Here is a 15,466-nt window from a genome sequence, read left to right on the forward strand (position 1 = left end):
AGATGGGGCAACAGGAAAAGAGAGAGAGATGAAGCCCGGGCCGGAAAAGAGCAGAGAGAGGGAAGGACGGCTGAGGCGGGTTTCCAAGATGAAGACCGACGTCTTGAGTTTGGTCTTGGAGAGCTTTATTGTAGAAACCGAAGGGGGAGGACAGACAGACAGACAGAATCCCTAACGCTGAAATGGCTAATTGGGGAATGGAGGAATAGCCACGCTGGTGGCTTCCTGCTCAAGCTTTCCGCTTCCCCCCACGTTCCAGACGGCATCTTGAGACTCGGTACTTCCCGGCGACTGTTCCCGCAGACCTTACCCACTCTTAAAATGCAAATCCCACACTCCCCGGGGTCCAGGTTCAAAGTTCCCGAGAACAGAGCCTATTGTCGGGTAGCTACAGAAAACCCATCGCTCCGGGACGAGGGCCCGGGAAGCGGGGGCCCAGGTAGGATGACGATCGGTAAGCACGACGACGATGACGGTGAAGACTCCACTGCCCTCCTCTCTGCGGCCATCAGTTCTGGCGAGGGTGGGGGGCGGTGGCCCGGACTCCCCATCACTCGTCGGCCCCCGGGGCTGGGGGAGGCTCCGGCTCGCCAGCCGGGGATCCGCCGTTCTCTCCCTCCGCTGTGACCTCCTTGTAACTCACGAGGGGGATGGCTTCCTCCTGTGGCCCCGAGGGCCCGTCGCACGCTTCCACATCCCCCATGAGCGCCGAGCCCTGGGCCGACTTCCGCTTGCCGAAGAAGGTGGTGAGCGTGGAGCGGCGGGTGGGCCCTTGGCCTTCATGCGGCCCGCCTCCCCCGGGCTCCTCCGTCTCCTTGGGGGCTACGTTCCCCGCAGCCCCATCCTCGGGGACCTGGGCTGGGCCGGCCCAGGCTTCGGCCACCCCGTTCCGTTTCCCTCCGCCCCCGCCACCCATGGCGAAGGTCATGGCTCCCCTCCGCCGCTGCCGCCTCCTCTGCCACAGCACGACGAGGATCACCAGGAGGACGGCAATCAGCACGACCACGGCCAGGGGGACTAGCAGGTTGACGCCGCCGCTCCGCTTGCCGGACGTCGGGATCGGGGTGCTGCTCCGTGACGTGGGAGGGAGGGTGGTGGCAGTGGTGGAGGTGGTGCGGGGGGCCGGGGTCGAGACCTCACCGCGTTCTTCGGGCGGCGCCCGCCCGCTGACGGCGTGACCGGGGGAGTCCTTCCAGGGCCCGGACGAGGGGCCGGTCGGGGCGTTGCTTGCCGTCGGGCCCTCGCTGGAGGACGGAGGCTCTGAGGTGAGGGGTGTGGTGGGGACGCTTGTCGTCGGCCCCTGAGTGGAGGCGAGTGCCGCTGTGAGGACACCGGTGAACGGGACAACTGAGACGACGGGGCTGGGGGTGCTTGGAGCCCCCGTGGCGGCGGAGCTCGAATCGGTTGGAAACGGGGAAGGTGCGATCACGTTCCTTTCCGGGTTTCCCTTAAAGGTGACAGCGTTCACCTTGATATCCCGGGTGGCCTCTGGGACGGGCTCTGGGGTGGATTTGGCCGGACTCTCCCCGGTTGGCTCTAGGGTGGATTTGGCAGAGGTCGCTGAGAAGGGCTCTACGGTGGGCTCTAAGGTGGTCTTGGCAGGGGTCCACCCCTTGGGCTCTAAGGTGGTCTGGTCAGGGGTCCCCCCTCTGGGCCCTAAGTTGGGCCCTAAAGTGGTCTTGTCAGAGGTCCACCCATTGGGCCCTAAGGTGGTCCCTAAGGTGGTCTTGTCAGGGGTCCACCCGTTGGTCCCTAAGGTGGTCTCTGCCGACTGGTTAACGGCACTGAAGCCCTCTCCGGTCGGTGTAAGGAAGAGGCTAAAGAGGATGAGAAGAACTAGAAGAAGAGCAGATCTGGCCTCCATGGCCACAGGAAAGGATCGCTCAGGGCCTGGAATCGGGACACACCGAGGCCACGAGGTTTCCGCGGGGGACCTGTGGGAAAGACAGGGAGAGACATGGTGAAGGAGGGGGTAAATGACAGGATTCTGGCAGTGGAGCAGTGTTTTTCTGAGGAGAGCGGGGCTTCTGGGGAGGGAGGGAGGGAAGGAAGGAAGGAGGGAGAGACTGGCAATCTTGCCCACACCCCTTTCACCAGCCAGCCCGCGCTTGTGGTTAAACCGTCCCTGGCAACTTCGGTTTTCCATTCTCGGAAGTATACTGGCTGGAAGGTGCCAAGCTACAGCTGTGCCTCCATAAACTAGGCCCCCAAATCGCTTTCTGACAAAATCCATCTGAGCCCAAACCGCCGTGGTACCGGTTACATTGAACTTAGGCGGTCACCGGTTTTTCTTTGTTTGTTTGACTGGATTTTTTTAAAAGATATTTGTTAAGCACTTCCCGTGTGCCGGGCACTGTACTAAGAACTGGGGTGGCTAGGACGTCGTCGGGTTGGACACGGTCCCTGTCCCACCTGAGGCTCCCCGCTTTAATCCCCTTTTTACAGATGAGGAAACTCAGGCCCAGAGAAGTGAAGTGACTTGGCCAAGATCCCACAGAGGAAATGTGGTAGAGTCGGAATCAAACCCCAGGTCCTCTGACCCCCAGGCCCGGGTTCTTTCCACTAGACCACACCGCTTGGCAAGCCTTAACTTCTCTTTGCCTCAGTTACTTCATCTGTAAAATGGGGGCGAAGACTGTGAGCCCCATGTGGGACAACCCGATCACCCTGTATCTACCCCAGCGCTTCGAACAGTGTTTGGCCCATAATAAGCGCGTAACAACTACCATCATCATCATTATTATTATTATTCTCATTAAGCACTTACCGCGTGTCAGGCACCGTACTAAGTGCTGGGACAGTTACAAGGGAAGGCTGGTCCCGCGCCTAACGTCCCCGCGCGTCAGGCTGGTCACCCCAACCGGTGAGGGTGAGCAGGCTGGCCTTTTCCCGCCGGGAGTTTCTGCAGCCACCCGGGCTTGGGCTTTAATTCGCCGAAGGTTTCGAACTCCTCCCCAACCAGCAAATTAAGTCCCCCCCCACCGCAAAGCAGTCCCTTCAGATTTATGACCAGAGTTCGATCGGATGAGCCGCTGTGTCTTCCCTCCACCCCGAATTCAGCCGCATCGCAGTATGGGGCATTTCAACACCTTCCCCACAAGAAATGCTGCTCTCCCACCCCTCCCAGCCCCTGCCGGCTCCCCACCCTCCGCCGCCCCTTTCCCCGTTACAACCTGCAGCAGTAGTGGTCCCTATCCTGCTTTTCACTGGGCACGGCCTGAATGCAATAATCCCGACTTTCCCGGTTGCCTCCTGGTCCTCATCCATCCTCCTGCTTTCTGGGCCCCTCTCCGAACCAGGCCCCCTCCCTCCAAGGCCACGACACAATGAGAGCCGGATGGATCAAGCCCCCCGCCAACATAGTTCCTCCTCTCTGGACTCCCGCCATCCCGGGCTTCCCCTAGCTCTACCCCTCACTCCCTAGGTCCCGTCAACTGGGTTCCTTCTCTCCAGACCCACCTTTTTGGTCTTGTTTTCACGGTGGTCCCCAGCCCTCCGCCCTCAACCTCCTTACCGGCTCCAGGAACGGCAAGATAACTAGATCATTTTGCGGGGGGTCCTAGGTTTTTCTCCCCCGGGTCAAAAAAGCCGAGCTCTGCTCCCTCTTGTAGTTGGAACCGAAGTGGGGCAGCCAGGGGACTTTGGCGGGGCCGTTGGAGGTGGGATGGAGGAAGTGCCCGGGCCCCGCCTCCCGTCCATGCAGAGCCCCGTAAACATCCTGCCAAGGGTCCCCACCTCACAGCCCCTCCCTTCCCAGACCTCTCTACCCCATGAAATCCCATTGGAAGAGAAGAGGCGGGAACGCCGGAGTCGGGGACCCCAGGACCCTACTTAGAGGGCGAGGGGCGGGGAAGGGGGGGATAACTGGATCTCCACCCCAGGGCCTCTCGGATCCGCTGTGGGAAGAGAGGTGGTCATCAGGATCGGATCCAAGGAGAGACGGAAGAGCTAGGCTAGGAGCGGGGAGGGATATTAAGGATTCTTGAGGTTGAGCTGGAATGACTCTAAACTTGAGAGGGTGAAGAGAGGCATGACAAAAGTGAGCGGTTACCTGTGTCTGCGGTCCCTACCCCACCTGTTCTCAATTCGTCGGGCCTAACATGTTAGAAACAACATTCCCTGCTAGCGGTAGAGCTTCTTGACTATTGCAGGGCGTCTAAAGAAGCTAACTGCACTGTCGGAGCTGTGACTACCCCGATCCTCTTCCACTCAAGGAGCAGGGATCTCTCCCAGGCACCAGCTGAGCCTGGGGCTCTTCCACGGCGACAATCCCCTTCCCTCTCCCATGGCCAGCCAAACCTTCACTCCTTTCACGAGCCCGGAAGAGAAACCCCTGGGATCGGAGTGGACGGCGAGCCTGGCATCGATCGATCGATTCAGCTATGCTTCATTCATTCATTCATTCAATTGTATTTATTGAGCGCTTACTGTGTGCAGAGCACTGTACTAAGCGCTTGGGAAGTACAAGTTGGCAACATATATACTTCACTCTGCTGCTGGGATCATCTTTGTGCAGAAATGCTCTGGGCACGTCACTCCCCTCCTCAAAAATCTCCAGTGGCTGCCTGTCAACCTACGAATCAAGCAAAAACTCCTCACTCTCGGCTTCAAGGCTGTCCATCCATCTCCTCACCCCCTCCTCCCTCACCTCCCTTCTGTCCTTCTCCATCCCAGCCCGCACCCTCCGCTCCTCTGCCGCCGCTCACCTCCTCACTGGGCCTCGTTCTCACCCGTCCCACCGTCGACCCCCGGCCCACGTCCTTCCCCTGGCCCGGAATGCCCTCCCTCCGCACATCCGCCAAGCTGGCTCTCTTCCTCCCTTCCAAGCCCTACTGAGAGCTCACCTCCTCCAGGAAGCCTTCCCAGTCTGAGCCCCCTCCTTCCTCTCCTCCATCCACCCCCCCGCCCTACCTCCTTCCCCTCCCCACAGCACTTGTATATATGTTTGTACATACTTATCACTCTATTTATTTTACTTGTACATATTTACTATTCTATTTATTTTGTTCATAATGTGCATTTAGCTTTAATTCTATTTGTTCTGACAATTTTGACACCTGTCTACCTGTTTTGTTGTGTTGCCTGTCTCCCCCTTCTAGACGGTGAGCCCGTTACTGGGTAGGGACCGTCTCTATAAGTTGCCGACTTGTACTTCCCAAGCGCTGAGTACAGTGCGCTGCACACAGTTAGCGCTCAATAAATACGATTGAATGAATGAATGAATTGAATCGGCTATCTTGGCCGTGGTTAAGATGCAGGATCGCCTTGGGAGGTTGGATAAAGATTAAACCAAGTGGGAAGCAACGCTCCCGGTCAAGGCTCAGCTCGGGGCGGACCTCGATCGGTCAGTTCCTGGCTCAGTCCAGGATTGACCCTTCGGAGGGATGGGAACAGGGAGGGGGGCGGTCAAAGGAGAGTCACGGAAGTGAGGAACGAGCTGAGATGGCAGAGGGGATGAGGGGAGATCTGGGGAAGGCCCCGGGCTGGAAGGCCAAGGGGAAGGACCGAATCCGGCCCCCGACGCAGCTCGGATGAAGAGATGCGAGGAGCAGCATGAGATAATAATAATAATGATGATGGCATTTATTAAGCGCTTCCTATGTGCAAAGCACTGCTCTAAGCCCTGGAGAGGTTACAGGGCGATCAGGTTGTCCCACGGGGGTGCTCACAGTCTTAATCCCCATTTTACAGACGAGGTAACTGAGGCACAGAGAAGGTAAGTGACTTGCCCAAAGTCACACACCTAATTGGCGGAGCAGGGATAATAATAATAATGATAGCATTTATTAAGCACTTACTATGTGCAAAGCACTGTTCTAAGCGCTGGGGAGGTTACAAGGTGATCAGGTTGTCCCATGGGGGGCTCAAAGTCAATCCCCATTTCACAGATGAGGGAACTGAGGCACAGAGAAGTGAAGTGACTTGACCAAAGTCACGCAGCTAATTGGCGGAGTCGGGATTAGAACCCATGACCTCTGACTCCAAAGCCCGGGCTCTTTCCACTGAGCCGTGAGAAGTCACGGGGTCTCCGCTTAGACCGCGGCCTAACAGGGGGCCATTCTGCAAAAGCGTGTCAATCTCACTTCCTCCTAGAACCCTCTGGGAGAAGACCCCCGGCGCCCCTCTACATTTACTGTGTGATCTTGGGCAAATCACTTCACTTCTCTGTGCCTCAGTGACCTCATCTGTAAAATGGGAATTAAAATGGTGAGCCCTGGGTGGGACAGGGACTGTGTCCAACTAGACTACCTTCTATCTACCCCAGCGTTTACAACGGTGGTTGGCACAGAGTAAACGCTTAAAAAATACCAGAGTTATTATTATTATTTACTCCAGAGCCATGCATTCCCTCCCGGCCTTGGTGAACTGTGAGGTACCTGGGCCTGAGCTGTGAAATTCTGTGGGAGCAGTTGTGGTGGGAAGAGGCCGGGCTCTGAAAATTCCTTTATGGGAGTTGGAAGCATCCGGCAGCCCACCATCATCATCATCATCAATCGTATTTATTGAGCGCTTACTACGTGCAGAGCACTGTACTAAGCGCTTGGGAAGTACAAATTGGCAACATAGAGAGACAGTCCCTACCCAACAGTGGGCTCACAGTCTAAAAGGGGGAGACAGAGAACAAAACCAAACATACTAACAAAATAAAATAAATAGAATAGATATGTACAAATAAAATAAATAAATAGAGTAATAAATATGTACAAACATATATACATCTATACAGGTGCTGTGGAGAAGGGAAGGAGGTAAGATGTGGGGGATGGAGAGGGGGACGATGGGGAGAGGAAGGAAGGGGCTGAGTGTGGGAAGGCCTCCTGGAGGAGGTGAGCTCTCAGCAGGGCCTTGAAGGGAGGAAGAGAGCGAGCTGGGCGGATGGGCAGAGGGAGGCCATTCCGGGCCCGGGGGATGACGTGGGCCGGGGGTCGATGGCAGGACAGGCGAGACAAGGGTTAGGCCTGCTGAATAATAATAGTAACAAAAATAATAATAATAATAATAATGATTATGGTATTTGTTAGGCGCTATGTGCCAAGCAGTAAGCTCTGGAATAGATATAAAGTAATCAGGTTGTCCCGTGTGGGGTTCAGTCTTAATCCCCATTTTACAGATGAGGTAACTGAGGTACCGAGAAGTTAAGCAGCTTGCCCAGGGTCACACAGCCAACAAGTGGTGGAGTCGGGATTAGAATAATGATAATAATAATGATGGCATTTGTTCATCATCATCATCAATCATATTTATTGAGTGCTTACTGTGTGCACAGCACTGTACTAAGCGCTTGGGAAGTACAAGTTGGCAACGTATAGAGACAGTCCCTACCCAACAGTGGGCTCACAGTCTAAAAGGGGGAGATAGAGAACAAAACCAAACATACTAACAAAATAAAATAGAATAGATATGTACAAGCAAAATAAATAGAGTAATAAATATGTACAAACATATATACATATATACAGGTGCTGTGGGGAAGGGAAGGAGGTAAGATGGGGGGATGGAGAGGGGGACGAGGGTTAAGCGCTTACTATGTGCGAAGCACTGTTCTAAGTGCTGGGGGGGGTACAAGATGATCAGGTTGTCCCACGGGGGGCTCACAGTCTTAATTCCCATTTTCCAGACGAGGTAATTGAGGCACAGAGAAGTTAAGCGACTTGCCCAAAGTCACAGAGCTGACGAGTGGCGGAGCCGGGATTAGAATCCGTGTCCTCTGACTCCCAAGCCGGTGGTCTTTCCACTATGCCACGCTGCTTCCTGCTGGTTGCCCACTTCCCAGGCACAGGACAAGAACAATTATTATTATTATTATTAATAATAATTACTTGTTAAGCACTATGTGCCAAGCACTGTTCTAAGCACTGGGGTTCATCAGGTTGGAAACAGTCCCTGTTCATTCATTCATTCAATTGTATTTAGTGAGCACTTACTGTGTGCAGAGCACTGGACTAAGCGCTTGGGAAGTCCAAGTTGGCAACATATAGAGACGGACCCTACCCAACAACAGGCGCACAGTCTAGAAGGGGGAGACGGACGACAAAACCAAACATGTAGAATTCCTCAAATAGAATTGAAGAAGAATCCCAGCTCCGCCACTTCATTCGTTAATTCAATCGTATTTATTGAGCGCTTACTGTGTGCAGAGCACCGTACTAAGTGCTTGGGAAGTACAAGTCGGCGACATATAGAGACGGTCCCTACCCAACAACGGGCGCACAGTCTAGAAGGGGGAGACAGACGACAAAACCAAACATGTGGACAGGTGTCAAGTCGTCAGAACAAATGGAATTAAAGCTAAATGCACATCATTAACAAAATAAATAGAATAGTCAATACGTACAAGTAAAATAGAGTAATAAATCTGTGCAAACATATATACAGGTGCTGTGGGGAGGAGAAGAAGGTAGGGTTGGGGGGATGGGGAGGAGGAGAGGAAAAAGGGGGCTCAGTGTGGGAAGGCCTCTTGGAGGAGGTGAGCTCTCAGTAGGGCTTTGAAGGGAGGAAGAGAGCGAGCTTGGTGGATGTGCACTTATGTATATATCTATCATTTCTCTCTATATATTAATGTCTGTCTCCCCATTTAGAAGGTAAGCTAGTCATGGGCAGGGAATGTGTCTGTTTTGTTGTTCTATTGTACTCTCCCAAGTGTTTAATACTTAGCACTCGGTAGAATGAAACGCTTAGAACAGTGCTTTGCACATAGTAAGCGCTTAACAAATGCCAACATTATTATTATTATGAATGAATCTGGACAGGGATTCATTCATTCATTCATTCAGTCGGCCGTATTTATATGAGGGCTTACTGTGTGCCGAGCACTGTACTAAGCACCTGGAGAAGCAGCGTGGCTCAGTGGAAAGAGCCCGGGCTTTGGAGTCAGAGGTCATGGGTTCAAATCTCGCTCCACCACTTGTCAGCTGTGTGACTGGGCAAGTCACTTCACTTCTCTGTGCCTCAGTTACCTCATCTGTAAAATGGGGATGAACACTGTGAGCCCCCCGTGGGACAATATGATCACCTTGTAACCTCCCCAGCACTTAGAACTGTGCTTTGCACATAGTAAGCGCTTAACAAATACCATCATCACCACTTGGGAAAGCACGATACAATTAAAGCTAAATGCACATCATTAACAAAATAAATAGAATAGTAAATATGTACAAGTGAAATCGAGTAATAAATCTGTACAAACATATATACAGGTGCTGTGGGGAGGGAAAGGAGGTAGGGTGGGGGATGATGATACCATCATCATCACTTGGGAAAGTACAATACAACAATGAACAGACACATTCCCTGCCCATGATTAACTCATAGTCTAGAGTCAGGGAGGCAGACATCAATACAAATAAATAAAATTACAGAAATGGACATAAGTGTTTTGGGGCTGGGAGCGGGGGAGGAGAAAGGGAGGCCAGGTGGGAGAGGATGAGTGATTGTATTGATGTGGTAACAGTATGATTGGAGAGGAAAAGGTGGATTTTAGCGATGCTGTGAAGGTGAGACTGACGGGATTTGGGGACGGATCGAATATGTGGGTTGAATAAGGGGAGTCAAGGTTCCGGGCTTGGGGGACAGGAAGGATGGAGGTGCCGTCTACAGCGACGGGAACATCAGGGGGAGGAAAGGGTTTGGGTGGGAAGATATTTTGGATAGGTTACGTCCCCCTCTCCATCCCCCCATCTTACCTCCTTCTCTTCCCCACAGCACCTGCATATATGTATATATGTTTGTACATATTTATTACTCTATTTATTTTACTTGTACATATCTATTCTATTTATTTTATTTTGTTAGTATGTTTGGTTTTGTTGTCTGTCTCCCCCTTTTAGACTGAGAGCCCACTGTTGGGTAGGGACTGTCTCTAGACGTTGCCAACTTGTACTTCCCAAGCGCTTAGTACAGTGCTCTGCACACAGTAAGCGCTCAATAAATACGATTGATGATGATGAGGTGACAGGAGGACAACCAAGTAGGGATATCTTAAAGGCAGGAGGAGATGCGAGACTGGAGAGAGGGAGAGAGATCAGGGCTGGAGACGTAGATTTGGGTGTCATCTGCATGGACGTGGTAGTTGAAGCCAGGGGAGCAAACAGTGAAGATGGAGAATAGAATTGAACCTCGAGGGACCCCCACAGTTAGGGGAAGAGAGGCAGAGGTGGAGCCCACGAAGGAGACGGAGAATGAACGGACAGAGAGGTGACAAGAACCAGGAGAGGACAGAGTCAGTGAAGCCAAGGTTGGAGAACATATCCAGGAGAAGTTGGATAACATTTCCAGGAGAAGGGAGAAGTCCGCACTGCGGGAGGCAGGTGAGAGGTGGAGAAGGATTAGGATGGAGTAGAGGCTGTTGGATTTGGCAAGAAGAAGATCATCGGTGACCTTTGGTTTCTGTGGAGCGAAGGGGACGGAAGCCGATCGGAGGGGACCAAGGAGGGAATTGGAGGAGACGAATTGGAGGCAGCGGGCGTAGACGACTCGCTCCAGGATTTTCGGCAGGGGCCCCCCATCCCGTTCCGGGTCTGCAGATTTGGGGGTTGTGGCCCGAGGAATAAATAAAATAAATAATAATGACACTTATTAAGTGCTTACTATGCACAAAGCACTGTTCTAAGCACTGGGGAGGTTACAAGGTGATCAGGTTGTCCCACGGGGGGCCCACAGTCTTCATCCCCACTTTCCAGATGAGGTCACTGAGGCCGAGAGAAGTGAAGCGCCTTGCCCAGAGTCACACGGCTGACAAGTGTGGCGGTGCCGTCTACAGCGACGGGGAAATCGGGGGGAGGAAAGGGTTTGGGTGGGAAGATATTTCGGATAGGTTGAGTTTGAGGTGACCTGAACCCGTGACCTCTGACTCCAAAGCCCGGGCTCTTTCCACTGAGCCTCGCTGCTCGAGGCTGAAGGGTTCCGTGTTGGAGGGGTGGCTGGCAGCCAGTGGCTTTTTTAATTAAAAAAAAAAGGGGTACAGGGCGGGCCCAGTTATGGGAGTGGGGTCACAGCCGATGGAGGAGTCTGGAGCGGAAGCAACTGTTTATTTGATTAAAACTTGAGGGACCCAGGGCCTCCTGCATTGATTTCACCCCACCACCACCTCTCCGGCAGGTGCTGACTGATAAAATAATAATAATAATAATAATGATGGCATTTGTTAAGCGTTTACTATGTGCAAAGCACTGTTCTTCTATTTATTTATCACTCTATTTTACCTGCACATATCTATTCTATTTATTTTATTTTGTTAGTACGTTTGGTCTTGTTCTCTGTCTCCCCCTTTTAGACTGCGAGCCCGTTGTTGGGTCCGTTCCCTTCCCCACAGCACCTGTATCTATGTATATATGTTTGTACATATTTATTACTCTATTTACTTATTTATTTATCTTGTACCTATCTATTCTATTTATTTTATTTTGTTAGTATGTTTGGTTTTGTTCCCTGTCTCCCCCTTTTAGACTGTGAGCCCACTGTTGGGTAGGGACCGTCTCTATATGTTGCCAGCTTGTACTTCTCAAGCGCTTAGTACAGTGCTCTGCACACAGTAAGCGCTCAATAAATACGATTGATTGATTTTATTTTGTTAACATGGTTTGTTTCGTTGTCTGTCTCCCCCTTCTAGACTGTGAGGCCGCTGTTGGGTAGGGACCGTCTATATGTTGCCATCTTGTACTTCCCAAGCGCTTAGTCCAGTGCTCTGCACACAGTAAGCGCTCAAAAAATACGATTGATTGATTGATTGATTGATTGATTTTATTTTGTTAACATGGTTTGTTTCGTTGTCTGCCTCCCCCTTCTAGACTGTGAGCCCGCTGTTGGGTAGGGACCGTCTATATGTTGCCATCTTGTACTTCCCAAGCGCTTAGTCCAGTGCTCTGCCCACAGTAAGTGCTCAATAAATACGACTGAATGAATGAATGAATGAATAGTAGAATAGGCGAAGCAGCATGGCTCAGTGGAAAGAGCCCGGGCTTTGGAGTCAGAGGTCATGGGTTCAAATCCTGGCCCCGCCAATTGTCAGCTGGGTGACTTCGGGCAAGTCACTTCACTTCTCTGGGCCTCAGTTCCCTCATCTGTAAAATGGGGATGAAGACTGGGAGCCCCCCCGTGGGCCAACCTGATCACCTTGTAACCTCCCCAGCGCTTAGAACGGTGCTTTGCACATAGAAAGCGCTTAATAAATGCCATCATTATTATTATTAGTAGTAGTAGTAGTAGTAGTAGTAGTAGTAGTAGTAGTAGTAGTAAGCGCTTACTAAATGCCATCATTATTAAGATGCGAGCCCCATGGAGGATAGGGACTGTCTCCAACCTGATTAGCCTGTATCTACCCCAGCGATTAGTACAGCGCCTGGCTCGTGGTAAGCATTTAACCGATACCACAGAAACAAAAGAGAAGACAGGCAGCCGGGGGAACACACCCAAATAGGGGAAAGAGAAAAAAAAAAGATCAGTAAATGACTCAACGGATGTGGCCTAGGATGACAGGCGTGGATGGGTAAGGATGCCTTCTGGAGGAGGGGGTTTTCAGGCATTCAGGGGAACAGGAATAAGCAAATGTGGCCTTTTGGCCGCCCCTGGGACCAGCTTGGGGTGTGGAGAGTGAGGGAGGTGGGGACTAGAAGTCAGGAATAATAATAACGGTAATTGTTAAGCGCTTACTATGTGCAAAGCACTGTCCTAAGCGCTGGGGAGGTGACAAGGTGATCAGGTTGTCCCACGGGGGGCTCGCGGTTTTAATCCCCATTTTACCGATGAGGGAACTGAGGCCCAGAGAAGTGACTTGCCCGAAGTCATCATCATCAATCGTATTTATTGAGCGCTTACTATGTGCAGAGCACTGTACTAAGCGCTTGGGAAGTACAAATTGGCAACATATAGAGACAGTCCCTACCCAACAGCGGGCTCACAGTCTAAAAGGGGGAGACAGAGAACAAAACCAAACATACTAACAAAATAAAATAAATAGAATAGATAGGTACAAGTAAAATAAATAGAGTAATAAATATGTACAAACATATATACAGGTGCCGTGGGGAAGGGAAGGAGGTAAGATGGGGGGGATGGAGAGGGGGCTGACAGTTGGCGGAGCCAGGATTTGAACCCATGACCTCTGCCTCCAAATCCCAGGCTCTTTCCACTGAGCCAGGCCGCTGAGTTCTAATCCCCGCTCCACCTGTTGTCTGCCGGGTGACAGTGGGAAAGTCACTTCGCTTAGCCGGGCCTCAGTTCGCTCATCTGTAAAACGGGGAGGCTGTGAGCCCCACGTGGGCCAGGGGCCGTGTCCCACCCGGTTATTTTGTATCTATTTCGGCGCTTAGTATAGCGGCTGACACGTAGCAAGTGCTTAACAGCAGCAACCGGGGTGCTATCCACACCCTCTGGGGCAGCAGGACGGCAGGCTCACACCCTGCTTGGGCGGGGAGGAGAGAGAAGCAGCGTGGCTCAGTGGAAAGAGCCCGGGCTTTGGAGTCAGGGGTCATGGGTTCAAATCCCGGCTCCGCCACTTGTCAGCTGCGTGACTTTGGGCCAGTCACTTCACTTCTCTGGGCCTCAGTTCCCTCATCTGTCAAATGGGGATGAAGACTGTGAGCCCCCCGTGGGACAACCTGATCACCTTGTAACCTCCCCAGCGCTTAGAACAGTGCTTTGCACATAGTAATCAATTAATCAATCAATCAATCGTATTTATTGAGCACTGTGTGCAGAGCACTGTACTAAGCGCTTGGGAAGTACAAGTTGGCAACATATACAGTCCCTACCCAACAGTGGGCTCACAGTCTAAAAGAAAATGCCATCATATATGTATATTCATTCAATCGTATTTATTGAGCCCTTACTGTGTGCAGAGCACTGTACTAAGTGCTTGGGTCAGGCTGGGATTCGAACCCAGGATCTTCTGCTTACTACACAGGCGCTTTAACCATGTAAGCCACGGAGCCAACCTGTCAGCTGTGTGACTTTGGGCAAGTCACTTCACTTCTCTGGGCCTCAGTTCCCTCATCCGTCAAATGGGGATGAAGACTGGGAGCCCCCTGTGCGACAACCTGATCACCTTGTAATCTCTCCAGCGCTTAGAACAGTGCTTCGCACATAGTAAGCGCTTAATAAATGCCATCATATATATATATATATATATTCAGTCAATTGTATTTATTGAGCACTTACTGTGTGCAGAGCACTGTACCAAGCGCTTGGGTCAGGCTGGGATTCGAACCCAGGATCTTCTGTTTACTACACAAGCGCTTTAACCATGTAATTCACGGAGCCAACTTGTCAGCGGTGTGACTTTGGGCCAGTCACTTCACTTCTCTGGGCCTCAGTTCCCTCATCCGTAAAATGGGGATGAAGACTGTGAGCCCCCCGTGGGACAACCTGATCACCTTGTAACCTCCACAGCGCTTAAAACAGTGCTTTGCACATAGTAAGCTCTTAATAAATGCCATCATATATATATATATTATATATATTCATTCAATTGTAGTTATTGAGCGCTTACTGTGTGCAGAGCACTGTACTAAGCGCTTGGGAAGTACAAGTTGGCAACATATAGAGACGGTCCCTACCTAACAGCGGGCTCACAGTCTATAGATGACTTCAAGGCTTTTCATCGCCTCCGCTATCCTCTCTCTTCACCCACGACCCCCCAGCTCGCGGTCTTGGCTCTTCCCAAGTTCATCTTCCGGCAGCTTCGCTCGACTCTCCCGCCTCTGTTCCCGCGCTCTCCCCAACCTGCGAGCCCACCGTTGGGTAGGGCCCGCCTCTAGATGTTGCCGACTTGTCCTTCCCAAGCGCTTAGTCCAGTGCTCTGCACACAGCAAGCGCTCAACAAATGCGATTGATTGATTGATTGGAGGTCCATTAGCGACGCCAAACGTGGTTCACTAGACCACAAGTCCCCCTCTTCAAAGCCATGCTGAAAACCCACCTCCCCCCCCCGACCACTGCTGATGTCAGCCAGCCAAGGGCCTGAGCACTGATGTGAGGATTGATTAGCATACCCCATTTACTCTCATTTTTTCCATACTCTTACTATTACCACAGTAACTCCATTTCCCCTCTTGTTCTCACTGTTCTCATTTCATGTGCAGCGAGGCTTAGGGGCTAGAGCACGGGCCTGGTGGGGCAGAAGGATCTGAAACGCGGGCTCCTCGTCCCCCTCCCACCCCCTTGCTGTCGGGGTTCCTCAAGGGTCAGTTCTTGGTCCCCTTCTCTTCTCTATCAACACTCCCTCCCCCGGTGAACTCATTCGCTCCCACGGCTTCAACTCTCATCTCTACTCTGATGACACCCAAATCTACATCTCCGCCCCTGGTCTCCGTCCCTCCCTCTGGGCTCAGTATCTCCTGCCTTCAGGACATCTCTATCTGGATGTCTGCCCGCCATCAACACGTCCAAGACTGAGCTCCTTATCTTCCCTCCCAAACCCTGTCCACGCCCTGACTTTCCCATCTCTGTTGACGGCACTACCATCCTTCCC

General features: G+C 52.0%; 1 protein-coding gene across 1 annotated transcript; it reads right to left on the reverse strand.

Annotated features, from left to right (window-relative positions):
* Positions 1-118: 118 nt before the first annotated feature.
* On the reverse strand, positions 119-3,600 carry SPN (sialophorin). The gene is made up of 2 exons (XM_038763531.1): positions 3,515-3,600; positions 119-1,934 (listed from the first exon to the last, which is right to left on the reverse strand). Exon 2 carries the CDS (start codon positions 1,862-1,864, stop codon positions 551-553), a length of 1,314 nt encoding a protein of 437 aa, XP_038619459.1. The 5' UTR covers positions 1,865-1,934; positions 3,515-3,600; the 3' UTR covers positions 119-550.
* Positions 3,601-15,466: the final 11,866 nt, after the last annotated feature.

This window comes from Tachyglossus aculeatus, chromosome 21, assembly GCF_015852505.1.
Source record: "Tachyglossus aculeatus isolate mTacAcu1 chromosome 21, mTacAcu1.pri, whole genome shotgun sequence".
Taxonomy (NCBI): Eukaryota; Metazoa; Chordata; class Mammalia; order Monotremata; family Tachyglossidae; genus Tachyglossus; species Tachyglossus aculeatus.

What these genes read in the sequence shown, in the direction of transcription:
- SPN (XM_038763531.1), bottom strand. Translation starts at nt 1,864, where the DNA reads ATGGAGGCCAGATCTGCTCTTCTTCTAGTTCTTCTCATCCTCTTTAGC.